The 27,620-nt window shown below is 39.3% G+C and overlaps 2 protein-coding genes and 1 pseudogene across 4 annotated transcripts; 2 read left to right on the top strand and 1 right to left on the bottom strand.

The window, feature by feature from the left end:
• The first annotated feature begins 113 nt into the window (after nucleotides 1-113).
• Rpl26 (ribosomal protein L26) lies at nucleotides 114-26,464 on the top strand. Of its 3 annotated transcripts, none has more exons than XM_058572041.1 (4): nucleotides 114-241; nucleotides 1,187-1,359; nucleotides 2,403-2,543; nucleotides 26,384-26,464. In XM_058572041.1, exons 2-4 carry the CDS (start codon nucleotides 1,192-1,194, stop codon nucleotides 26,447-26,449), a joined length of 375 nt encoding a protein of 124 aa, XP_058428024.1. In that variant the 5' UTR covers nucleotides 114-241; nucleotides 1,187-1,191; the 3' UTR covers nucleotides 26,450-26,464. The 3 variants fall into 3 exon arrangements, with proteins under 3 accessions (XP_058428024.1, XP_046278168.1, XP_046278169.1); XM_046422212.2 differs by lacking the exon at nucleotides 26,384-26,464 and adding an exon at nucleotides 5,217-5,387; XM_046422213.2 differs by lacking the exon at nucleotides 26,384-26,464 and adding an exon at nucleotides 5,217-5,387 and having other exon boundaries at nucleotides 208-266.
• Nucleotides 11,004-11,940, bottom strand: LOC124077685 (caspase-3-like; annotated as a pseudogene).
• On the top strand, nucleotides 22,577-24,435 carry LOC124077669 (small integral membrane protein 15). Its single transcript, XM_046422149.2, has 2 exons — nucleotides 22,577-22,648; nucleotides 22,734-24,435. The coding sequence occupies exon 2, from the start codon at nucleotides 22,768-22,770 to the stop codon at nucleotides 22,990-22,992; it is 225 nt and encodes a 74-aa protein (XP_046278105.1). The 5' UTR covers nucleotides 22,577-22,648; nucleotides 22,734-22,767; the 3' UTR covers nucleotides 22,993-24,435.
• Nucleotides 26,465-27,620: the final 1,156 nt, after the last annotated feature.

Consider the following 27,620-nt stretch of genomic DNA (forward strand, 5'->3'; position numbering starts at 1 on the left):
ATCCAGAGAATGAGCGGCAGCGCCCAAATCTCTGAAGGGAGACCCGAGGACGAGTTCTTCGCAGTTCCCCTCCGAGACACTAGATGACGCTAGCCGTCGGTTTCTTTCTAGTTTCCTCGCTCAAACTCGCCACCCTTCTCAAGCTTAGACATTGATCTCGCGAGATCTCCCGTTAACTTACAGAACCGGAAGAAACGTGTAGACCTCTTCCCTTTTGCGGCCATCGCTGAAGCGGCAGCGGGTGAGGAGTCAGCGGGGCAATACGTGTAATCTGCAGCCATCCGTTTTTGGGGGTTGTGTCTCTCCACGCCGGGGGTCCCGAGATTCTCCTGCCGGCCGGATAGCAACCAGGGAGGGAAGCCGGGATGGTTTTAACCTAGCGTAGGGGCAGGCGAACCTGAGAGGGAATGAGAGGAGATTTGGGGACTCGAAAAGTCTTCAGCAATGTATTTTCCTGAAGAACCACCTGGAAACAACTGTGCTTATTAAAGTCTTTGTAGAGCTTTCAAAGTGCTCTCGGCCATTTTTGGACCCGAGTTCTCTGCAGGAATTTCCAGGCTCAAGGTTGGGGGCGGCGGCTGACTGATTTTGGAGGGTCTGAATGGGTTCACACTCAAGTTCGTAAAAGGCGATCGTTGATTGATCTTCTAAAAACTCATGTTATGTTTGAAGTATTCGACATGCCTTATCTTAATTTAGAAAGTACATGTTGGCTCCTTCACATGATACTTAAGGAGTTCAGAGACTTCAAAAGTTTGTAACAGGTCTCTGTGGCACACACTCATAATCTCAGCAACATGGGAGACTGAAGCAGGGGCGTGCCAAATTCGAGGCCAGTCTTAGCAATTTAGCAAGACTCTGTCTCCAAAAAAGGGCTGGGGCCGTGTAGCTCAGTCGCAAAGTGCCCTGGGTTCAGCCCCCAGCACCACACACACATACAGAAAGCTTTTAGCTAAAGATGTGCTATTAAAGGAAAAGACTTTATTCTCTAAAGATACAGATACTATCCCTGCAAAGATTTTTTAAATTGCAAACTTTGCTTGATAGGCCATTAAGTGCCAGCAGTTTTTCATGCAGTTACTGATAGGAAGTCTTCTGTGAACAATTCAAAGATGAACCTGTTGTTGCTGTTTGAAAACTAGATGAGACTTTGATCATTTAAGGGTATGTTTAATTTTTTATTTAGCCAAAATGAAGTTCAATCCTTTTGTGACTTCTGACCGAAGCAAGAACCGCAAAAGGCATTTCAATGCACCTTCACACATTCGCAGGAAGATTATGTCTTCCCCTCTTTCCAAAGAGCTGAGACAAAAGTACAATGTTCGATCTATGCCCATCCGAAAGGATGATGAAGTTCAGGTATGTATCCCTACTACTCGTGTTTTGACAGATGATCCCACACACTTTCAAAAGGAATTGCATTCTGAGAGATGCTTATGAGACATTGGCTTCCCAGAACAGGTTTGCAAGATACATAGCACCAGGGACCAAAAAAAGTATGTTCTGTCAATTCTCTTCACAATCAACTTTCCAAAGTATTGCATGCAGCAGTGACTAAATGAAAGAGCAAGACAGAAAATCAGAACAATTACTTTGGGATTAATTTTTTCATCATTGAGGTCCAAAAAAGAGAAGTACTGATAATCTGGGATTCAGAAGCTCTAACTGAGCTATGTAGTACCATATGATAAAGTTTACTAGTAAATAATTTGCCAAGTCTAAGTGAAAATTTCCATGAGTTTCTTAGGTATAACCTGCAGCTGGTGACTAAAGAATTGCTTGAATTCTTTAGAGATTGCTTGAATCTCTAAAGCAGTTTGCACTTCATCAATACTATTAAGAACAACCACTAGGTCCCTGCTGTACTAGTGCTAAAACTGCCTGTAGATCTAATTTAAACAGAATGTCTGTTCAGAAGTACTTTGAGTTGCTTCCTGGCAGGCAGAGGACCACCAGAATGTCTGGGATAGGGAATTCTGTCAGTTAACCTTTGTCAAAGAATTGGTTTACTAAGTACTTGTTCCCCGTCCTATTTACCACTGGGTTGGACTATTCGGTGGGCATTGAATTAAATACATGTGCTGTTGTTATTTTTGAGATAGAGTAACATGTTTGTTAACAGCTTCTGCATAAAGCCAAAGTGTGCTCCCTTTAACAAGCCTGGTACTGCTGGTGGCCATCAGTTAGGGGTGTAATAATCATCACTGTAGATAGGGACATGATTTATTTACAAGTTAGTTAAAACTAAGAACTGTTTGCATATTTAATGATTAAGTCTTTCAAAACGGAAGAGTCCTATAGATATGATGATAGAATGGATGGTGAATAAATGATTCACAGTTTTCTTGACTATGATTCTCATTCTTTGATCCTCGTTTCTGTTATTTTGAATTGGTGTTTAGGTTGTGCGAGGACATTATAAAGGTCAGCAGATTGGCAAAGTCGTCCAGGTTTACCGGAAGAAATATGTCATCTATATTGAACGGGTTCAGCGGGAAAAGGCTAATGGCACAACTGTCCATGTGGGCATTCACCCCAGCAAGGTAGGTGTTTTTGAGAACACTTGACAGAAGACAGTTACAGCCGATAATGTTGCCAAATGTGACAGCTCATTTATAGAGCATCCCTAGTTTTAGATATGCTAGAAACCCATGTGATTTTGGTTTGGTGATGTTTTTATTATTCTGCAGAGCTGGAAGTCAAACCCAGGGCCTCACATGTTAGGCAAGCTCTCTACCACCAACTTACATTTCCATCCCTGGAAACCATATCTTAAAGCAATATTGTATTTATATTGAAAATTCTAATATCACTGAAATCACAGTGTCCTTAGCATTCATTCTATATGTATATTTACTGTGCCTTTTACTCAAAAGCAATTAATAAGCTAATAGATCAACAATCTAAATATTGGCATATTTAATGTCTAGGAAATTGGGTAATTACAAAATGAAGTAGAGCTCCAGCTCTGTTTTGTGTGTTCAGCAAAATCAAATAAGCAGTAGACAGCTTTACAACCTTGTGAGGTAGGTTTTAAACCATCTACAGATGGAAAAAACCTGAAACTTGGGCAGAAAATCCCATGCACAGTAATTGTATCTAAATGATTATTGGCAGTTCACAAATTTTGTTATTGCTGTCTCTAATTTCCATTTCCCAAGTTTTAATTCATTGTTGTTGATAAACACAATACCTTTTTTTATTATTATACTTATGTGGTGCTGAGGATTGAACCCAGTGTCTCATGTTCTAGGCACGCGCCCCAACCCTCATATTCCAGGTTTTAAAAATGTTTATTGTAAAGGTCATGTAGAGCGAGCATTCAAATACCAGGTGGTCTTTTTAGATCGTATGTTGTTGCCATAAATATAATTTTTGAACAGCAGTGTCAAAATTCTAGTACAATTAAACACCTATATATCTTTCACTTAGAATTCAGTATTCAAATTTTGTGATGTTTTCTTTTCCCCATCTCCCCGTGTCAGTGGCCTTACAAATGTCAGGCCACTTCAACTCTAATCAGTCTGATCTGTAGAGCAAGGATTTTCCCATTCTTAACCTATTCTGGTCATATTCTTGTCTCGCACTAGGTCATCTATTGTCAAGATCACCAATCCAGTGACCATTGTTTTGTCTTTTTTGTACTTGTTTTGACACAGTTGATCTTGGAGGGCTAAGTAGTCATCTTCATCTCTTAACTCTATTCTTAGAACTTCAGGCATATAGAAGTTAATGGTTTCAACCCAGACCCCTTTCCTGAACTCTATTTCCAGTTGACAATTTTGCATTTCGATGTGAATAAGCTAATTGGTATTTCAAACCTGAAATGTTCAAACTTGTGATTTTGCCTTTGAGATCTCAAAAGAGTTTTTAACCATCACAATGTATGGCAGCTCTATTCTCCCAATTGCTCAGGCCAAAAACAACATTTTTAAATTCATTTATTACATACCCATATCAGCAGGTAAGATTTTCTGTTTTGGTACTGGGGATTGAACTCAAAAAGTCACTCTAAACACTAAGCCACATCCCCAGCCCATTAAATTTTGTTTTAAGACAGTGTCTTGCTAAGTTTTCAAGGCTACCTTCAAATTTGTGGTCTTCCTGCCTCAGCCTCCCCAATACCTAGAATTACAGGTGTGCACCAACATGCCCCACTCAATAAGACCTTTTGGCTACTGTCATGGTATTTAGAATCTTGTCTTCTTATTTCTGTCAGAGTTAACTACAAGATGTTACCTCATGTCCCCTCTCCAGCCATTTGTTGACAGTGTTTTTTCCATTCTTACACGTTCTGATCTTCCTGGCCGCCTCAAGTGTTTTAAACCATGTTACTGAGAAAATATGTACTGATTGGCAATTTGATAGAATCACAAATTCTAGGTTCCCAGACCTACTGAGAATTAGGGGATGGGACTCAGGTTTCTATCTGTTGCTAGTTTTGGTTTTGTGTGTCATTTTTTTAGTTGGGTTGTTTTTTTGTGATGCCAGAGGATTGAACTCAGGGCCTTGTGCATGCTAGGCAAATATTGTACCAAGTTCTCCTGCCTTTGGATAGTTTTACCTAGATGGTCCACTTGTAGCTTTATCTAGAGTTTTGCCTGATCACCCTGTATAAAATGTCTTGTTACTCAGCCTCCTAGCATCAACCCTAGTTTTTCATCTATATCAAGATGAAGTACATTTACTTATTTGAATGTTTTCTGTCTCAAACATGAAATACAAATCAGACTGTGAATCAATCCGTTTTGGTCAGTATGTTGAATTTCATGTTGAATATCCTTTTCTTCTTCCCTTCACTTTCCTTTTTAAGACTGGAATTATGATAATGTAATTGCCTTTAGGATTAGGTTTGTTGGAATAAGATCTGCATTATTTGTTTCATTAAAATTTTGCAGGTTGAAGCATGTGTGAAAGGCCATGTTTAATTTTACTAACTCTATAGAATTCACCAAAAAAAAAAATGTGACATGGTTGACTTGTAAAACTAGGGTGAGAGATATAGAATAGTTACATTTCACACTAAAAGACATTTTGTGATAAAGCACAGAAGAGGCTATGAAAAGAATCATAATACTGCCTGTCCGTCCTAACAGTTAAATAACCTTTTCATGTTTAAGCATCTGCTCTGCAGGTTTAGTAAATGGGATTGGATGTTAAGGCCTTTTTGGTGGTAATTATTTAAAACGTGGGAGTGTTTTTCGTATTTTCTGCAGGTGGTTATCACCAGGCTAAAATTGGACAAAGACCGCAAAAAGATCCTGGAACGGAAGGCCAAGTCTCGCCAAGTAGGAAAGGAAAAGGGCAAATATAAAGAAGAAACAATTGAGAAGATGCAGGAATAAAATAACCATATTTACAATTTGCATTAAAAACGCTAAAATGAAGATATTTTGTTTTATGTGTGGTACTTTGATGGTTTGGTTTCTTAGTGCCTTATCAGCCTTTGGATCTGTAAAGGGAAGTTTGGGTGATATTTGCTGTTCAAAAACTGGCCATCCATTTTACTTGTCGCTCAATTGAGTTGGCCTTTGAACTTTGAGGATTAGTTCTTTCATAGTTGAGAAGTCCGTGAGGGTTTTTTTTTAAGTACTTAACAGTTTCCTGAAATCAGATGGTGGTTTTTTCACAGCAGGCACAGAAGCATTTGGTCTACATCATGGCTACATTGGGCTCATCGGGAAGGCCTACAAAAGAAGCCAGCTGGGAATATTTATTCTTGAATTTGTCTTCCTTCTAATGGGCTGCCATAAGGATACAGCATATTTACTTATAAAAATTTATGTCTTTGGATAAAAAGTCTTAGAATAAAGAAGAGAAGCTGCTGTGACCAGTAGCCCTGCTTCAGACTTTTCCTCTAAAATGAGAAGTCTCACTTTCTCTGAGCTACATGTGGGTCCTCTGAACTTATTTTTGCACTGGTGCTGATTGAGTGCTGTTAGTCCAAAATCTTTGGGTTGCAGTATGAAATACAAAATGTTCTAAAATGCAGGTTCTCTTGAAGTACTGAAATGGTGTGAAATGCAGGCAGTTGATTGTAGCTGCAGTGTGTGCAATCCTATAAGCAGGCAGAAAGCATGAAGGCAGTTCACTTTCCAGGCAGGAGGCATTTGAGGTTTTGTGACAATGTGAGAAATGGGTAATATCATTTGCCTTAGCCTGGTCACATGCATGCCAGCCCTAGGTATCATCTCAGCAAAGAAAACACTAAATACTGAGTCTGCACAGCTGTCCTGCCCAGCCCTCTACATTCAAAAGGTTTGCCTTGGGTCCCTTTGGGGGTGGGGCTTCCAACCCTGCAGCCTCACTTCTGGTGAGGAGGGCGGGTCATGGAGATGCTGTTCTGGTGCTGTAGTTCAAGCTGTTTGCGGCCTGGAGGAGTGAGCATTGCTCAAGCAATGTTCCCTGGAGTGTCCCTTTCACCCTAAGAACTGCCCTGAGTTTTGTAGTATCCAGCCCTTTCCTGTACCACCCACTGGAGTCATTCATGCACCCCTGAGCTATCTGCCCTTCACCAGGTGGATGGGGGCAATGATTAGCCTACCAGGTCAGCTGAGGCTGCCAAAGGGGTGTAAGGAGGACCTCACTAAGGAGGTGATACTCAAACCCAGAACTAGCTAGAATTTGTGTTTCATGAAGCCTTATGTGCATTATCATTGAGTCCTAATAACAACTTGCTATGTAATGTCCCCATTACAGATGAAAAAAACTGCAGTCCCAGTAACTCCCTAACATAGTAGAGTCAAAAATTGAATTCTCAAGAGCTTACACTAAACCATACTCCTGCACTGCTTCAGTAATAACTGCATACCTGTAAAACGTGTTTCAGAGATAATCTTTGAACACCTTTTTGTGCTCAAACTATGGGATGCAGGTAGGTAGAAACTTCAGCCTTCTAGGTTGTATACATCTGAACCAGTGGAGCAAAAATGCAAAGCAGAGTGCTACAGCAGGTGGTACAGGCTGTTCAGCTGAGGGAGAGATGGCCATTAGCTATAGTTGCTGAATACATCAGGGAGACTGGCTTGAGCTGGCTGTATTTTGGAAAATCGGTGAAAAATTCCAGGTTGGGAAGAGCCCAAGCAAAGATGCACAGATGGATGAGGAAGGAAGTAAACATGGCTTCTGAAGACCCAATTTAACTAAGTTCTTTTTATCAGTTACCCCAGCAACACAAATCACATCAAAAAGCCTATTTATTTAGGTCACATTTCTTTCATGTTGCTTTAGAAAATACATTGGTAATTAAGATAGCTACAGCACCGTGCGTGTAAAATGAAAAAAGTAGTTCACTTAAAGACTGGGTTATGGGACCACAGGCTCTACCTAAGGGAAGATGCTGCCTCCACAACTCAAGCCAGTTGTTGCCCTCAGTGTAGCTACACCTTTCCATTTTTTAATATTTAGTTTTAGGTGGACACAATATTTTTATATGGTGTTGAGTATCGAACCTAGTGCCTCTCGCATGCTAGGCGAGCGCTCTACCACCGAGCCACAACCCCAGCCCCCATTTTTCAGGATTTTTATGTGAAATTTCCCAATCTGTAAATATAAGTAAATCAATAATAATAATGATCACTGTTAGCCAAAGGTGGCCTTTAGACTGTGCTTTTAGGGTAGAATAAGGCCATCAAATATTAAAGACATTTTATATCTTTTTATAAACTATTTCCAACCTGTCTTCATTTTTTTATAGGATGGAGGTGAGCCTTCTTCCTCTGGAATCACCTGAAGGGCCTCAAATAACAACCAATACAGCCACTCAGTTTTAATAGATGCTGGTTTCAGTGAGGTATGTGAGAGGAGTTCTTCCTGGACCCCACTGAATACCTTGTGGTTTTAAGTCTCTTGTGAGGATCACTATGACTGACTGGAATAGTAATGCATATTCCTTAGAAAACTAAGTCCCAGGCTGGGGTTGTGGCTCAGCAGTAGAACGCTTGCTACCACGTGTGAGGTGCTGGGTTCAAACCTTAGCACCACATAAAAATAAGTAAAAGATATTGTGTCCAATTACAACTAAAAAAAATATTTTAAAAAATAATTTATGGGCTGGGGGTGTGGCTCAGTGGTAGAGCGCTTGCCTTGCAGGTGTGAGGCACTGAGTTCAGTCCTCAGCACCACATTAAAATAAATAAAGGTATTGTGCCCATCTATAACTAAAAAAATTTTTTTAAAAATAAAGAATATAATTTATAAAAAGAAAGAAAACAAAGTTTCATGTCAGTGATAACATGGAAATGGTAGGTGAAACAAACTGATTCCTTTACTGCAAGACCTTTTACAGCCTTCAAAATGTCAGTTTGCACTGAAGATCTTGAACTCAGGCTTAGTGTCAAGAGCATTTAGCAAAAGTTTCTTCAATTCCAAAATGCATATTTTTCACAATATGCATTTGGGTATGTCTTATCAGTACATTAATATGGGTTCTATTAAGTCAGTGGTTTTATAATCAGTGTTGTCAGGGTCAGGAATATTCCACAATTAGCCAGTGCTGCTGAGGAAGGGAATTTAGAGTCTTTTTAGTGGAGAGTCATTTTTTTAAATTTTTTTATTTGTTATATATGACAGCAGAATGCATTGCAATTTATATTACACATATAGAGCACATTTTTTCAAATCTCTGGTTATATACAAACTATATTCACACCATCCGTGTCTTCATACATGTACTTAGGGAAATGATTTCCATCTCATCCACCATCTTTTTTATACCCCTTACCCCCTCCTTTCCCCTCTTCCCCTCTGCCTTTCTAGAGTTCGTCTATTCCTCCCATGCATCAGAGAAGGCATTTGGCATTTGGTTTTTTGGGATTGGCTAACTTCTTTTAGCATTATATTCTCCAACTCCATCCATTTACCTGCAAATGCCATGTATTCATGGCATTTGATTTGTGTATATATACCAAAGTTTCCCTATCCATTCATCTACTGACGGGCATCTAGGTTGGTTTCACAGTTTAGCTATTGTGAATTGTGCTGCAGTAAATATTGATGTGGCTGTGTCCCTGTAGTATGCTCTTTTTTTTAATATTTATGTTTTTAGGTGTAGATGGACACAACACAATGTCTTTATTTTTCTGTGGTGCTGAGGATCAAACCCGGGTCCCGCCCGTGCTAGGCAAGCGCTCTACCTTCGAGCCACAATCCCAGCCCTAGAATGCTCTTTTTAAGTCCTTTGAGTATAGACCAAGGAGTGGGATAGGTGGGTCAAATGGTGGTTCCATTCCATGTTTTCCAAGGAATTTTCATACTGCTTTCCATATTGGCTATACCATTTTGCAGTCCCACCAGCAATGTATGAGCATGCCTTTTTTAGTGAAGAATCTTTAATACCTGGAAACAGCCTCAGCTTAACTGGGACTTTTACTCAGAGCTTTTCAACATTTCCAGATTTTTCTGTTTCTCAGGATTCTGTTTTCCCTTCAGCTCTGCATCTGATGACTAGAATCCCAAGGATCTTGTTTTCTTTCTTTCTTTCTTTTTTTTTATCTTAAGTTTGAATTTATGTTTTGAAATAAAAATTCAATAACAAATTTTTACAAAATTGTCACACAGGAACACATCATAAGATACCATTACATGCTACATTGTCTTAGAAAAAGTCAGTAGATCGAATCAATTAGCTGTAAATTAAAACATGAGTTCCTTTCTTTAGGCAAAAGAAAGCTCATGTGAAATGTTGGACAAAAGCCAGTGAGACCTGCCAGTATAGTCAGTAATGGCTCAATATCTCCAGGTGTAAGGAAGCCAGGATTCTGGCCTCACTGGCTGGGGCTAAGCTCTGGCCTCCAGTTTCCCTCTGTGCACAGGACAGGATCCCACCAGATGCTTCTGAAGTCCTGTGTGCATGGTCGTTTTATTTCAGATAACTACATACAATTTTGCCACTATTTTACTTTGACTGTAAACTTCCAAAAATAACATTTACAAGTTTTACCACAAGGAATACCATGATTTTTACTATGACTCTCACCACCTTTGCAAAAATATCCATTTTGTAAGTTTCTGGTTTGGTCCGTCTTCTTATGGCACTATTCAAGCCTGAGAAGCATCTGCCGTACACACACCTGTACATGTAAGAAACCAGCGGGTGGTGCTTTTCTGAAGCCCAGTCTATGGCTCTGCCTACACTGAATAGGCTGTTCCACATCTTAGGCTCAAACCATTTTCTCTCAAATTACAGAGTGTCCAGCTGATCATTTACTGTTCTTTCCTTATAGTTTCACTATTTATTGTACACAACATATTTTAGTATGTTCCTGTAGCAATTCTTCATTTATCCTAACAATCAAAAATTGAATTTTTTAATATTAGTTCTTTAGACATTTTGTTGGTCTGTAAAGTTGATTTGCATAAAAACAAATGAGAAGAAACATATGCTGGTAGATCTTAGCACCTTAGAGTTATGATTCTGTCCCTCCATTAATGTTGCAAGTTAGCCTTAAAAGAATCAACTCAGCTTGCTCATACTTTCTCTAAAATATTTAGTTCTCTTCTTCAAGTAAACATAATTTTTTTACAATAGGCATGCTCAGAACAAATAGCACAAAACCATGAGTTATGACAAGTGATGTAAAAATGCAGTTGGCTGACTTCCATTTATCAATTCTAAAATAAAGGCTTAAGCCTTTGAACATGCCCATGACCCTAAGTTCTAAGGTCCATAATTCCACATCATCATTTGTATAGTCTGACAAAAACTAGAATGCACAGTCTTAAATGTGTGGAGAAAAATATTAAAATTCATCATTACTGAAACATTTAATCTTCATAAATTATTAAAAATTCATAGCATGGCATCACTAAATCTTGTGAATTACAAAAGATGTAAATTTACAATAATTTCCTCTCATAATGATTACACCATTATCTATATTTATTTATTCCTAATTAAATTCAAGTCAACTACCTAATTTTGAGGTAGCCTCATTGTGGTTCTATTACAGAAGTGGTATGTTTCAAAGTATCATCTTTAGATAAAATTGGGAGAGGAAACAAAGTATTACTTATATTGTTTTCTCACTTGGCATACAAACTAACAAAATCAACTATTTCTTTAGGGATAAAAATACAGTTCTTTTGTGAGCATGGACACAATACATGGAATCTGTTTCTTTGCATGAAAAGTGGAGTCAAGGGAAAAAGACTCAAATTCTGTTGCTACCTTCCTGTTTACCCGAGTGAGACTATGCATAAACTCAAGCTTATGAGCTTACAGTTTCAGCATAACACACAGTGACTGGATGAACCAGGATCCATCCTTGGAATTTCGCCAGGAACAGTAACCTGGTGCTGTAGAATATGCATATAAGAAGTCGGCCTCTACTGGTATTTTGTGGCATGCCAGGTCATCATCAATGCCACTGCCTATCTCAATGCCACAGTCTAGTTCTGTACCCCGGCAGGCCTGAATAATGAAAAGTTTGGGTTTTCCAGTTAGACTTCTACAATAATCTCCTCTGAAGAAACTTGTTAATTTTTTCAGGTCAACAGGTCCATTTGTTCCAAATATTATTCTTTCATCACCATGGCTTAGAATTACACAAATAAAGCTGCTCCTTTTGCTATGATCTTCTTTAGAAACATTGTGCATTAACTCCACAATTTCTTCATGTATAAGGTCATTTTTATTTCTGACTTCATATTTAAAGTTCATGAATGTTTCTCTAATGTTTGCTGCATCTACATCTGTACCAGACCGAGAGGTCATTCCAGTGCTTTTATGAAAGTTCTTATTATTAATTATTAAACATAAACCCATTTCAGGATAATCCATTTTGTAACAATTGCCCAAGGATATTCCAGAGTTCATTGATTTGCTTCCATGTATGATCTTTGGTTCAAAATTTTTAATGGATTTTGAATCCACTGAGTTTTCATTGTTCTCCATGGTTACTTTTCTTAACGCGTAGCTCTAGGAGCACCACTCGGCACACACACACATGCCAGGCTTCCGCCACCCCCCAAGGATCTTGTTTTCTTAAGCTTGTTGGATTCCCCTTATCATCATGTGAACTTTTCCTCTGACTCCATCCCCATCCTGTATCTTAGGGTTGTTCTAACTAAGAAATCTTAATTTAGATACCTGAATATCAAGTTCTTTTCCTGAGGAATTCTCTGCTCTTGGTGGCATGTCAACTTCATTTGGGATATTTCTTTTTAGCACAGCAATCTGACGTGGCTCTTTGTACGGAATTATCTTCATTTCTGGAAACAGACCTTGCTACCTTTGTTTAGAGCCATTAAGTCTGCACCTGAAAGCGTCTACCTTCCTTGGAGTGCACAATTACACGTGGACTTGACCTTCATTCTGGAAACACGGGTTTCATTTTAAGAATTGTTATAACAGGTCAGATGTACTGACCTTCCAGAAAGGCAAACCTCTTTGCCTCACCAACAAAGCTAGACTCATTTTGTTGGATCCTGAGACTTTCTCCTAATCTCTTCTATATAATATTCACATGATTCATTCAGAGTCATGTACTGGCATACCTTTATTCCTGGCGTTCTCCGTCATCTCTTCCCAATCCTGCTGAAGCTACTCCTTAGCCCAACCTCCAGGGTCAGAATGGTCCCTGTGATAGCAGCCAGTACTGTTTTAGGAGACTCTAACATTTGAGAATCTAACCAAAGATTCCACATATTTGGAAGGCTCTTGGAAGGACTGCTTCTGAGACAGAATGCTAGATAGTTATGAGAACATGGTCCCACAAGATGAGGACTCAGAATCTTCATTTATTAATCCTATGTACAATCATCAGGGGAAAACCATCATTTAAAAATATCCCCACTGATTTCTTCTTGGTTTCCCCTTAAAGGAGGACAGACTCTTCAGCCATAGGAAATTGATTGTGTTCATTGTGGAAAAGCTTAAAAAGCCCTCTCTATGCTAACTTCCATTTAAGAGTTTGCTATTATTTTGTTGTATCTTCTAGTACCATTGCCCATTTACATTATTTTAAAAGACACTGAGGGTGCTTACGGGCTTATAATTTCAATGACATGGGAGAATGAGACAGGAGGATCACAGGTTTGAAACCAGCAACTTAGTCCTAGAGATACAGTTAAGTGGTGAAGTGCCCCTGGGTTTAATCTCTGGTACCAAACAACAACAATAAAAAAGGTACTGAGGATAAGATATTTACCTACTATCTTAGGGATTTCCACTTCTATTTAACTAACAAGACCTATTTATTAGGTCTCACTGTATAAGCTAATGGTTTCCATAATGTTTGCCTATTGTCTAAAATCGCTACATATTTGTTACCTTACAGATTTCAAATTCTGTTGGCATGCTCTGGTTTTGAAAGCTCCTCGCTGGCACTCTGATTGCTTTATCCTATTATTCTGTTATCTTTCTTCCATATAATAGTCTTCAAAAATCAGATGAAGAATTTAAGGAGTGAAGTCCTTCAGTTGGTGTATCGGTGAATTTAAATTTGTTCCATTTTCTTAATCCTTTTTTTAGGACCCTTCTTTCAGTTCTCTATAATGCCACAGAGAGCTAGAAATAATCCACTTGGAATTTCAAATGAAAGTGAAATAGAAATGGAGATAAGTCACATGAGAGAAAATTTTCCTGCAAGTGTAACAAAGTTAATAGAAAGCAAAAGTTACAACAGCAAGGTATTTTCCAAAGAAAAGTACTTTCAAACAATAAAGGAAGTCAAAGAAGCTAAGGTAAAGGGGAAGAAGTCATCACGTGTTTATCGCCATGCCACAAAATATGATGGCATCTCTGTACAGGGCACAGAGAAATTGATAGAGGCTACTCATGGGGAGTGAGATCGAATATGGTGTTATGTACATAAAGAAGAGTTGTTTGATATTCTTCATTGTACACATCTCAGTATTGGGCATGGTGGGCAGACACACATGCTCAAGGAGCTACAAGGAAAATATGGGAATGTCACCAAAGAAGTCATTGTCTTATATCTGACTCTGTAAACAGTGCCATCAGAAGAATCCAGTGCCCAACAGAGGCCTTGCACCTAAGCCCAAGACTTTGAAAGACATGGACTCCAGATGTCAAGTTGAAATTCTTGACATGCAGTCAAATGCTGTGGCAAGTTCAAGTTTATTTTATATTACCAGGATCACTTGACAAAGTTTCTTATTTTACAGCCATTAAAAGACAAAAAGACCCATGAAGTTGTCAGTGTTTTGTTGGATATATTCATAATTCTTGGTATACTCAACATGTTAGAATCTGACAGTGACATAGAGTTCACAAACCAAACTGTTAATGAGCTCAATGAGGTATGGCCAGACTTTAAGATTGTCTCTGGTGAGTACCTTGCTGGCCAAGGCCAGGGCTCCCTGGAATAAACAAGGCATGATGTGAAGAACATGGTAAATTTCTGGATGCAAAGTAACCACTCATGTTACTGGGCAGAAGGCCTACGTTTCTTACAGATGGTGAGGAATCAGGCCTTTGACATTTCCTTACAACAGAGTCCATATGAGGCAATGTTTGGTTGTAAAGCCAAATTTGGACTATAGTCCTCAAACTTGCCCCAGGAAACTGTGGCCATTTTATAAACAGAAGAATAGCTAGAAGTTGCTGAAGAAAAATTAGAAAACAGCCTGTGGATCAGGCAGAAAGAAAGGGCCAAGATGGGAGCAGACAGGTTGGATATGGATGAGGATATGGAGCCTAATTCTGAAGCTACAGAGCCCAGTACCTCACAAGGGGCCTCCAGGCTCCTCTGCTGGTAAACAGACACCTGATGGGGTGGACACCCACACATATCTCTCTGGGCATGACATTTTCACCTAAGAACTGTTACAAAAGACCCCAGAAAGACAAAATGAAGGCAGCATTTGGATTGAATTACATCCAGTAGTCCTTATTTGGAAGGAGAAAGCAAATCAAGTCTGTATATTTGCTCTAGAACAGCTGTAATAAACGACCACAAAGTTGGTAGCTTGAAACAACAGAAATTTATTGTCTCACAGTTCTGGGGTCAGAAATATGAAATCGAAGTTTTGGAATGGTTGGTTCCTTCTGAAGACTCTGAGAGAGAATCTATTCCATGCCTTTCTTCTTTCTCTGGAGGCTACCAGCCATCTTTGGTGTTCCTTGGTTTGTGAGCTGCATAAGTCTAGTCGGCTTCCATCTTCACTTGGTCTTCTCCCCTGTGTCACTGTGTATGTTCTGCTTTTCTGTCTCTTGTAAGGATACCACTGGACACCAAATCCATGTTTTTGGATTTATTGCCACCCTAATCAAGGATGATCTTATCTCTTAATTACTTCTGCAAAGACCCTTTTTCCAAGTAAATTCACATTCACAGATGCCAGGGCTTTGAACTGAAGACTTTTTTTGGGGGGGGAGAGACAATTCAATTTCAGTCAATAGAAGAACCTCTTTGTCTGCAAGTCGAGAACTAATGGGATCTTAAGCATGGGGGAGGTGGTGTAGGACTGCCTGACATATATCTAGCATATCCTCCTGCCCCTCAGACAGATACTCCTAAAGATAGAGGCATTAGAAGTAGATGAAGGAAAAGTAGTGAAAATAAAAAAGGAACCAGGTGCAGTGGCACATGCCTTTAATCCCCATGATTCAGGTGGCTAAGACAGGAGGATTGCAAGTTCAAGGTCAGCCTCAGAAACTTAGTGAGACACTGTCTCAAAAAAGGCTGAGAAAATAGCTCTGTGGTAAAGCACCTGAGTTCAATCCTCAGTACCTACCCTCCCAAAAAACAGGTTGGTCTAAAATGCCCTAAAGACCGGTCTCTTCACCAGTGGGGTGCCATTTTCTGCTTCAAGAGAAATCCTAAGTGCCATCCCTGCTCTCAGAATGGCAAGCACTGGAAATGGTGTGGCCTGTCTGAAACATAAAACTAGGTCACAATTAAGACATGGCTGGAATTTGGATCCTGCTACACCACTTGTTTATGCCTCAAGCATTTAAAAGCATGTTGTATTTCTGGCACAGGTCAGTGAATTCCAGGAAGTGACCAATAGGGAAACAAAACAAAAAGTTGGCTTGAGGTCACTGCTCCAACTAGAAAGGAATAGGGCATGTCTAGTTTGGGTCATAGTTCTGAGTAAAGAGGACTGACCTGGCCAAAGGGAAAGATGATGCCCAGGATCTGTTACTGCTATGTTTTCAAGGCCTAGAAAAAACAGTGGGAGGTGTTCCATGAGTTGATCCTGTGGAGATGTGCACAGAAAAGGAGAAAGGGTCCTTTATTCTTCATACAGTTCTCCTTCCTCATAACCCAGAGCCATCTAAAAATGATTCTGTCTGGGCACGGTGGTACACACTTATAATCCCAGCAGTTTGGGAAGCTGAGGCAGGAGGATTACAAGTTCAAAGCCAGCCTCAATAATTTAGGGAGGACCTAAGCAAGTTAGCAAGAACTTGTCTCAAAATTAAAAAAAAAAAAAAAAAGAGCTGGGGATATGGCTCAATGGTCAAGCACCCCTGGTTTCAATCACCAAAAAAAAAAAAAATAGGCTGGAGATGTAGCTCAGTGGTAGAGGGCCACTGGGCTTAATCTCCAGTATTAAAAATAATAATAATTAAAAAAAAATAAAAACCTGATTCCAATTGACTCTAATGCCAACTTCCTCTTCTGTAGGGGACAATAACAACTCTGATGTTTCCTTCCTCACAGGGTTGCTTTGAGAGACAAGATAATGTGAAGGGACTCTCCATAAACAGTAAACTTCTACTACTACTAGTGAATCCTAACATCCATGCAAGACTTGGAAAACTATGTTCATTGCCATTCCTTTTCTGGTTAAACTGTTGGAGAGTATTCCGGGAGCTGCATTATTTTTAGATAGGAGAGGTTATTACTACCCAGCTTGTTTTGAAGTGCAAAGCCTTGCTCTATCCTTGGCCAGAATTTTACTTTCCATTCTCCTTCCAATCCATAGTTCTTTGCAACTCAGTCTAGCAAGGTCTAGGAAGCCCAATTTGACTAAGAATTTTACCATCCCTTCCCTTATGGTGACCTTTACCTCCCGGTTGTTTAGCAAATGTGGCACCACCTCATCATCTCGTGGGTGAGAGATGAGATGAGCCTCAAAGCTGCTTTCTTCCCCAGGAGGTTTCCAAGCCTGCTGCATCTCTGTCTCTTGGCTTCTTTATGTTGGCAGTGGAAAGAGTTGGAAGTGGACTCCTGGACCCAGTCTGGCCTGACACTGCACTATCGTATTTCAGCATCTGGAGTAGAGGTCCCCAGCTGGTGTGCCACAGGCAGCTCTCTGTTTACAAATATATTTTGTCCTTCATGATTTTTTTTATTTCAAAAAATTTATTGCCAGCATTTTAAAAGTTGAAAATGTTTTTAATATTTCTGCAGTAATTTATTCTATATAATTTGTAGTGTCATCTAATCAACTAATTTCAATTCACATTTTTACATTTTAGGAAGCTGTGATTTATAGCATTTAAATGTGCACATATGTGCATATGCATATCCACAGAATAATATATGCACAGAGGGAAGAACTGCCATTTGAACCATATCTGACTTCAAGACTCATGATATTTTCATGGTATCACTAAATAACTAAACCATAGAACAAAGGAATGAATATGCAGTAATCTTTCCAAGAGTCAAACTACTAACCTCAGGGCGCTCATACAAGCAGCAGCTTGGACCCTGGATAGACAGGAAGGCTGTACCTTGGGCAACAGCAGAAGAGTGTTAACTTCTTCATCATCAAAATCCTAACTTTTAAAAGCTGGAAATTTTACATGAAAATCTGGGTGTCTGGCAGCTCTTAAAATCTTGGGAGATATGGCCCACTTATGTACATGGCATCAAATGAAGGGAGGCATCGCAGGCATGCATTCTCTAGTCAGCTGCCATCTGGGCCACTCAACATGTGCATATGCATTTCTACTTAAGAAAGACCAAAAACAGACCATGTATCTCTGGGAATTTATTATAATAAGAATGACATTTCACCAGGCGCGGTGACACAGGTCTGTAATCCTAGCAGCTTGGGAGGCTGAGACAGGAGGATCTCGAGTTCAAAGCCAGCCTTAGCAAAGGTGAGGTGCTAAGCAACTCAGTGAGACCCTGCCTCTAAATAAAATACAAAATAGGGCTGGGGATGTGGCTCAGTAGTTGAGTGCCCCTTGAATACCAAAAAAAAAAAAAAAAGGGGCTGGGGATGTGGCTCAAGCGGTAGCGCGCTCGCCTGGTGTGCCTGCGGCCCGGGTTCGATCCTCAGCACCACATACAAACAAAGATGTTGTGTCCGCCAAAAACTAAAATAAATAAATAAATATTTAAAAAAAAAAAAGAATGACATTTCACATCAGTGGGAAGGGATGTGTTCAATTAATGGTGCCAATCAGTTAGCTATCCATCTGGAAAAAATACAAAGTTTGATCCTTAAATATATTTTTTTAAAGAAGTGAAAGATTTGTGTGACTTTGGGATGGAGAAAACCTTCCTAAACAATGTGTAAAATTTAGAAACCATGAAATATTAATATATTTGATTACATAAAAATAAAAAATATCTGTATGAAAAATAACACCATCTTAAAAGTAAAGATAAACTGGGCACAGTGGCGCAAGCCTGTAATCCCAGCAGCTTGGGAGGCTGAGACAGAAGAATCACAAGTTCAAAGCCAGCCTCAGCAACTGCAAGGCACTAAGCAACTCAGTGAGACCCTGCCTCTAAATAAAATACAAAATAGGGCTTGGGATGTGGCTCAGTGGTTTAGTGCCCCTGACTTCAATCCCCAATACCAAAAAAAAAAAAAGTACAGATAAGTGACAGATTGGGAAAAAAAAAAAAGTTTGCAATATCCAAAACAGACAGAAGGTGCCTCTTTTTTTTTTTTTTTTTTTTTTTGTTGTTGTTGTTGTTGTTTTCCAGGGCTAGGGATCAAATCCAGACCTTGTGTATATGAGGCAAGGACTCTACCACCAAGTTACATCTCCAGCACCAAGGTGCCTAGTTTTTAAATGAGAACCTACAAATTCATAATGAAAACAGCAACCAATAGAAAATGGGCATTTCTTCTAGGCAGTGTTTCCTTGAGAGCTGGGAAGGACACTGTTTCTAGCCTTTTGCCTAGCTTCTAGTAGTCACAGATGTTCCTTGGCTTCACAGGCCATATTCCTGGGATTACAGGCATGTGCCACCACCTGGCAAAATGTCATTCTTATTATAATAAATTCCCAGAGATACGTGGTCTGTTTTTGGTCTTTCTTAAGTAGAAATGCATCCTTTCCCTCCATACAAGTGTCTCTGTGTCCAAATGTTCCCTTTTTATAATGACTTCAGTTGGATCAGGGTCCTCTCTAATGACCTCACCTTACCCTGAACGTCTACAAAAATCCTTTTCCAAATCAGATCACCTTCACAGGTAATGGGGGATTAGGACTTCAACATCTTTGGGAGCAACACCATTCAACCCGTTGCAGCAACCAATCAGAATGACAGGTTTTGAGAGGTAATTTTTATAAGGCATGGCAAGAATTTAAAAAGTCTTAGAAGATTAGAAAAATCCCTCTGATCAAATAACACTTGCCAGGACAATTTTTTGTCTTAACAGGAAACAGGATGAATTGGTACAAGTTACAAAATTGTTATTCAGACAATTGTCCGTTTTGCATAAAAGAAGCAGATTGATATTCTTGAGAAAGATCTTTAGTTTCTGTCCAACCAGACTATTTGGCCTAGAGTTTTAATGCAGAATGGTGTCTTCCTTTCAGGAGAGGGGAACATTGCCTTATCTTTCTGAGACTCTTTGTTAGCTTTAAAGATTTGCATTTTTAAGATTCTCATCTCTGGAATTCTGTTATCATGAATTCTATAGATGTCGGAGTCCAGCTCCAGCAGGGCGTTTCAGGAGACAAACGGATGGTGAGGAGTTGGCAAAGGGGGGGTGGAGAAACAACAGAGACACCAAAGTGAAGGTGCTGAATCCCAATCTTTACTTGTGAAGTTAATCATATATACTTTTCATTTTGGCAGGCTCACAGTACTTTGTGGTTACAAAACAGAAATCATTATTCAAAGAAACAAAAGATTACCTACAATTAGATAAGAAGAATGTCTCTTGGCTTAGACATAAGCAAGCATTTTTACTTTCAGTTCGCATTTTGCTTTGAGCTGTTTCTGCTGTTAACTTTTAATAATAGTTAGAAATGTCCCAAACTATTGGCCTATACCTTGACTATTCTTTCTTGACTTACTGACTGGAACCGGTGCCAAGGCAAGTGGTTAACTTGTTATTAATTTTAATCAAACAAGAGTAAGAGCACAAACCATTGTGCACAGGAACAAGAACAAGTTGCCCAGTACTAAGCACTAATCTGTCTTCTTAACATTAATTCTTCTTCTCTAGATTTTAATTTAATTTCTCAAAAACTTCCTTGACAGGAATACAAGGAGTTTTTCATTAGACATTAACAATTTACGCTCCACAGCTGAATCATTGCATTTAGAGCAAACAGATCTATTCTTTAGAAGTAGTTGCATTAATTGGGAAAGTCATGTTTTTTCCTTCATACTTAATGGTCATATGAGAAGTCGCAACTATACTTATTAAAGTAATACAAAAACAAACCAGCCCATTCCCAGAAACATACTGCGCGCCTCCAGAGGATGGACGCCTTGCGCCATCCACCTCAGTAGGGCCTTGCCATTGCCTGAGTCAGGGGAGGGGCGCAGCATATAGAAGTCAATTTTATATGAAAAAAAAATTTTTTTTGAACAGTTAAGTGAAGACTTAGTAGAATTTTTTTTCCCACAAAGTTCAAGCTCTGGCTCTGCATACATAACCTTGAACAAGTGCCCAGTCTCATCTATAAAAAGGGCATGACAATAATCATGCCAAATATCCAGTTGCCACTGCGCCCACCTATAATCCCAGTAGCTCAGGAAGCTGAGACAAGAGGATCACAAGTTCAAAGCCATTCTCAGCAATTTAGGGAGGCCCTAAGCAATTTAGCGAGACCTTGTTTCTAAATAAAATATTTTAAAAAGGGCTGGGGATATGGCTCAGTGGTTAAGTGTGCCTGGGTTCAATTCCTGGTACTAAAAAACTAATCACTCCAAGTCCACAGAGCTGTGGAGGAGTTTATGAGAGAAGGAGTATGTTTAGAACAGGGGTGGGGGATGTCACTTATCCTTCAGGTGAAAGAGCTTTCACATCATCCAGCCTACTAGGGATGACCAGCAAAGTAGGGCAAATCCTCTCTTCCAAACAAGAAGAGCTGGAGGTAAGACAGCAGCCAATCTGGGCAAGTCCTACCTGGGTCCCTGATGGGCAAGTCCTGCATCCTGGCTTCTGTCACGGAACAGTGCTCAGTGCCCTTGCACCAGTTCTGCCTATTCACATGTAAAGCCACCTGCTCAGCCTCCGGCTGGCCCCAGAGTCCTTGATTAGGATTGCTCACCCTTCAAGTTTGAGTCACCTCTTTCCAGCCGCTAAGAGGACTACACAGGGTCTCCCCAAGCCCCAGAGTTAAGGAGTGCTTAGAAAGAGATATACTTGTCCTGAAGTGCACTTATGCTATTAATTTTCTAGCAGGACAGCCTATCCCTTATGTTAAAGTGCTATAAAAAGCTGCACAAATGCTAAATTATGCTATATTTATTACTCTCTCAAAGGTCACCAGTGCATTCCCAACTGCTAAACATAAAGGCCCTTTCTCACTCCGAATCCATTTTGATCAGTAAATGCATTTAAAGGCCGACCCCAGGACCTTGTTCCTTGTTGCCTTGCAACACTAGGAGACAACCTGCCTAATGAGTCTTCTGGAAGTAAAACTCTGCTCACAATAATTGTCAACTGGTGAAGGTGTTCATCCTCCCACTGTCTTGACAAGGTCACAGTGAGGATGAAAGTGTTTGGCAAGGCTGCACTTGTGGGAAACCAAGTGCGGTTTTGTATGTAATTGGGACTTTTTATTTTATACTCATAAACCTAACAGAAGGCATGAGTAAACTTATTGCTAAACCAAATTAAATTTTACCAAGACTATAACAGGTGATTCCTGATTTAAAAGGCTGTTTCATTATCTCTTAGGACATTGAGGACAAAACAGAAAAATATCAACTATCATTCTGGGAAATGCTATAGGAACTCTAGGCACCACAATTGATTGTATCAACTAAGAATCCAAATTCATATCTTCAGTCTCTCAAGCCTAAGCAGATTGGTATCATACCTATTGCACGAAGCCCACCTTATGTAACCTATTTGATTAAGGATAGCTTATGGCAGTCATCCAGGGGAGAAAAGGCTAAGAAAAATATACTTCCCTTCTAATAGACCCTCTTTTATTTTACACAGGGATTTATCATGAGTATAGTTAATGTTAGCAGCAGGGGAAATGACATACAGAGCCTGCCTTTTAGTTAAAGATTACTAAGATTTAAGAACTGCTGTACTTTGACTAAGGAACAGGGAACTCTCTGAGAAAGCAGCTTAACCAATTTTATGAGAATCAGTGTAGGCATTTTTAGATGCTTTTAGAATATATTATAAGATGATTATAAGGGGACTTTTAGATGGGATCTTAGATTAGAAACAAAGTACAGGTGTGCTTTAAACTTAAAAGTTAATGACAGGAAGGGACTCGACTTCCGCCTTCCTGCTTCCGGTCTGGCGAATTTAACGCTCTCAGAAGTATACTGTGGAACCAAAGAAGGCAAAACCACCAAGGGTCATCTGAAATTGTGCTTGGCTCACTGATAATCCCCGGACAAAATTAGAGATCACTACTCAAGCATAAGCTGACCCCCCAGTTTTCCTAAGACTGCTACAAAGATGTTTGACATAAAGGCTTGGGCTGAGTATATTGTGGAATCGGCTGCAAAAGACCCATATGGGTTCCTTACAACAGTTATTTTGGCCCTTACTCCACTGTTCCTAGCAAGTGCTGTACTGTCCTGGAAATTGGCCAAGATGATTGAAGCCAGGGAGAAGGAACAAAAGAAGAAACAAAAACGTCAAGAGAATATTGCAAAAGCTAAACGACTCAAAAAGGACTGAAGGAATGTATAGGCTCTGCAACCAGAGAAAAATCATTTGGAAAATTATGCAGTTTTGGAAGGACTCACTAAGGTTTCTTTGGATTTCATGATAGTATTATTTAGTATGAAATCTGATCATGTAGAAGAATCATGTTTTGACCTCCATACTGTAGTTTTAGGCTTGGGTACCGAAGTTTGTAGGTATCTACTGGCAGTTATAAATAAGCATACATACAGGTTGAGCATCCCTAATCAGAAAATCTCAAACTTGGAATGCTCCAAAATCCAAATTTTTTTGTGCACAAACATGATGCCACAAGTAGAAAATTGCAGTAAAAACACAAGTATGCTAAAAATATATAAAAATACCACATAAAATTACTTTCAGGCTATACGAAACAAATGAATTTTGTGTTTAGACTAAGGTTCTGTCCTCAACACATCTCATTATGTATATGCAAATATTTCAAAATCTGAAAAAAATCAAACACTTCTGGTCCCAGACATTTCAGATAAGGGATACCCAACTTGCAATACAAATTCTTCATAGGTGATTAAGTTATTTGCCATTTTGCAGCTTTTGTACTGAAATGATTATGGAGAAATGAGTTTAGATTGTGAACTTTATTCAAATAGTGGCTTAAAATGGGATCCTGTTCTGAACAAAATATGTTAAGAATATAAGACAATTATCCTTTCTGAGGTGAAAAGTTTGTTCTTAAAGGAGATACAGTATATTAATCACATCTTTTATCATTATTGCTTATTCCTTGGAATGTACTCATTTTTGGATTTCTCAAAGTAAAATAGTATTAATGAGTATACAAGTCTGTTTTCTTCATTTTTTTTTTCTTCTGATTTTAGCCTTTAAGACAACTGGCGATTATCAAGACATTCTCATTTTTAAAACCTAATTTTATAAAGAATTTTCTTGATTATGTAGAATACTGTCTTCTGGTTATAACAGTCTTTGTACTTATGAACATTGCCATTTTCTTAAGAGATGTGTTGTTGAGAAGAATGACACTATGATTTAAAGCTTGTAGTAAAAAGGCCAAATACTGTAGTATCTTGGAACCATTTTATTTTTGTGTTATGTAAAACAGTGAAACAGTGAAAAAGTTTTATCAGGTAATTTGTTGGTTATATAGATGGCACTTTTGATTTTAGTCCATTCTTTAACTCATAGGTAGTGATGTCCTGTACTTTTTGATCCAAAAAGTTTGAGGTAAAAATTGAAATTTCATATTTTTTTTAATAGAGTTAACAGCTAAGCCATAACTTCTTCAATGGTAAGAAAGGCTTAAAATTTGGGAAGATTTTGTCGGGTATAGTAATAATTGTACAAATAGAATAAAATTGTATTCAAAATGAGAATAGTATAATTCAAAGTACAGAGCTAAAGGATCTCTCCTTAAGTAGTATAACTGGAACTTTGACTATTAAACATGGCTTTTCTAAATGCATGGTCCAGTAATTTTATTCATTGTATTTAATAGCTTATTAATGTTTCTGCACCTCTGAGAATGAATATTAAGTAATTGTCCAACAGCTCTCATTTTAAAATGAAACCAGATAATGAAATAAATTTGATACTTTTATAAGAAAAAAAAAAGTTAATGACAGGTTAGGAGACAGAGTCTGGTTATGTAATTTGGCATCTGTTAAACAAGGAAATGTTACATCCTGGGAAAATCTGGAAATTGTAAATTGACACATTTTAGTAATGATTCTGTACCCATAATGATGAGAAAAAGCAGAATAAAAAGAAACCCAGAGAGAGCAGTTTTAGAGCTCTCTCTCTCTGGAGATTGCTCCAACGGATGACTCCTTGTCTCATTCCTTGTGCGGACCCAACACCACTCATCCTTCAGGACCCCCTGGATCCCGCTGGGGCAGGACCCCGGCAGTCAACATTATTGAATGCTGCTGTATCTACAGTATCAGGTGCTTTAAACTCATTTTCTTAGTTAATTCACACAACCCTATAAAATGGGTTGGATCTGAAGAAATGAGTGTAAATAGACGAGGTATTTTAAGGACTTCGTCTTTTATAGAGAAGGAAATGAAGCTCAGAAAAATTAATAAGTAGCCCCAGAATCAATCCCAAGTCTTTTTTAAGTCCAAGATCAGTGCTTGTAACCACCATCCCTGCTCTAGAATCCTCAGTGGCTTCCCACTGCTCACAGGACAATGACTTAATCCTGACATCCAAGATGGGGTATAACATGGTCCAAAGGACCTTTGCAGCTTTTATATTGTGGCATCAGGTCTAGGTGGTGTATTTTTCAGTCACACTTGTTTTGTGTGAGGTGATAGAAATAAACTCACACTGTTGGCTAGCCTGGGTACTTATTCTACCCAAACTTGGGCTTTCCTTTTTTTTTTTTTTTTTTAAACTGGGATTTGAATCCAGGGGTGCTCTGTCGCTGAACTACATTCCCAGCCCTTTTTATTTTTTATTTTGAGATAGGGGTCTTGAAGTCAGAATTACACAGGCAGTCATTATAGATAGGTAAATTGAGTCAGGTTGGATCAAGGAGGCCACTTTGAGTGAGTCCAGGAAGTTGGAGATACCAGTTATACCCCCCTTCTCCCTCTCTGGAGAAGTCTATGTTACCCATTTTTAAATAAATCTGCTTTATATGCTTGCCTCGGCGTGTTTCTCTAATGTTCAAACTTTAACATGTGAAGAAGCAGAACTGTCACCTGGTATCCCAAGAAGTGAAGATGTTCTGCCTTTTTTATATGTCCTATGTCCTAGGGTTCCTTTTTGTATGTTCCTAGGGTTCCTTTGTTCTCCTGCTCTCTTCCCCTTATCTCTCCCAGGAGATGCTCTGGGGGATGGTGAAAAGGTGGGAAATAGGTGGGCTGAAGGGGGACTGGCAGGATGGTGCAGCCCAGGACACATCAATTAACAACCTTATAGCTCTCTGTAGGGAGGGGCAATTCCTGGGACAGGTTACCTTAGCCACAGGTTGGAGCAGGGGGAGGTTCTTGATAAGGGTGGGGACAGTCTCCAACTTGCAGGACTCACTCAAAATTGGCCTCTTTGATCCAACATGACTCGATTTACCTATCTACACTGACTGCCTGTCTAATTCTGTCTTCAGTATCAGTCTCACTAAGTTGCCCAGGCTGTCCTCAAACTTGTAATCCTCCTGCCTCAGCCTCCTGAGTCTATGAGACTACAGGCCTGTACCACAACACCAGGCCAAATTTGGCTTTCTTATCAAAATCAAAAATAGGCTAGGGGTATAAATCAGTGGTAGATTGAGTACTTAGCATGCACAGGCCCTGGGTTCAATCCCCAGCACAACCAAAAAATAAAAATAAAATGAGAGATGATTGCACCGGTTCATAGGGTAGAAACTGCTGCCTCATTATTTTGTGTTTTCTGTCTCTCCTAGAACCCTGCCAGGGCCCAGGTCCTCACTTCTGAGATGGTGAGAGAAGATGGGAGACTCAGAGAGTGATGCCTTGTGACCATTATCCATTTTCCACTTTCTCATAACTAGGTTGTGGCTTTCCATTGTAGAATACAATCTGCTTTTCTGCAGCTTTGGGTAAGAAAAATATTTCCTCCTGATATTATGAGACTCTATTTCCAGTAGTTTTTTGAGACAAAGAATTGGAATATCTTGAGTTAGCACCTGAGCTAAAACTTACACTCTTGCTTCCAAATTATTTTGCATGCTTTCAGGGCATTAGTTCAACAGACCATTAAAAAAAAGCTCTTCCCATTGGTTTTATGAAAGTTTTACAAAAATGAACTTGAAAATTTTTAAATATGAAAGAACAAGGGCCCTCCCAGGCCATGCATTCAAAAATATTGACAACAGAACATGTTTATCCCTGGAATCCTCTGAATTTTGTTCAGAATTTTATCCCTTTGGTTTCTTTTTTAGTTTCTGTTCCTTCATATTTTGTTATCTTGGTGTTGATCTTTGTTTACCTAGGTTCTGACATTTTTACCCCAGAATTAATTACCCCAGATGGACCACTCTACTGTGTTTTCCAAGCAAACAAAGTGAGCAGGAAATAGGAGCTTCCTGAGAAAACTGGCTTTGCATTTTAATGAGAGACTTTGCCTTCAGCAGCTCATTTGTCTTGTGCCTACTTTTCTTAATTACAATTGGTTTGTGATTTGGGGAGGGGGGAGTTAGATCAAATTTTCCCTGTTCCATTTAAATTTTGTCCCTGATATTTTACTCCTTTGTGAAATATTGTTCTATTTTGTTCTGACAGCTACCTCCTTTCTGTTGACTGGCTCCTTGCTCAGAACTTCTCCACACCTAGAACTTTGGCCTAGGATTTCCTTTCGCTTTTGTGCACTTTCCTTGACATCACAGGGTAAACACTTAGCAGGTGATGAGCATTTCCTCTGGGTTTTGCACAGATAAGTCACTCTTAACTTTGTTGAGTCCTTCGGTGTCCAGATTTTTGCCTCTCTCCTCCTTTCTCCACTCCAGCATATCACCTCTCTCTTTCTCCTGATGCAGTGGCAAAAAGAGGTGATTTTTATAAGGCTGCCTTAAATGTAGGGACCACAAGGAACCCAGCTCACCTGTAATCAAACAAGGCAGCGGAGCACAACAGACACTAGTATGGCAATATGTAAATCAATGGATGTGTAACTGATGTGAA

Source organism: Marmota monax, unplaced genomic scaffold (genome assembly GCF_021218885.2).
Source record: "Marmota monax isolate L192 unplaced genomic scaffold, Marmota_monax_Labrador192_F-V1.1 WCK01_AAM20220418_F8-fsc00243, whole genome shotgun sequence".
Taxonomy (NCBI): Eukaryota; Metazoa; Chordata; class Mammalia; order Rodentia; family Sciuridae; genus Marmota; species Marmota monax.

Bases quoted from the DNA above. Each gene is read 5' to 3' on its own strand.
- Rpl26 (XM_046422212.2), top strand. From the start codon at position 1,192: ATGAAGTTCAATCCTTTTGTGACTTCTGACCGAAGCAAGAACCGCAAA. The intron at 1,360-2,402 runs GTATGTATCCCT...ATTGGTGTTTAG, and splicing joins GAAAGGATGATGAAGTTCAG to GTTGTGCGAGGACATTATAA. The intron at 2,544-5,216 runs GTAGGTGTTTTT...TATTTTCTGCAG, and splicing joins TGGGCATTCACCCCAGCAAG to GTGGTTATCACCAGGCTAAA.
- LOC124077669 (XM_046422149.2), top strand. From the start codon at position 22,768: ATGTTTGACATAAAGGCTTGGGCTGAGTATATTGTGGAATCGGCTGCA.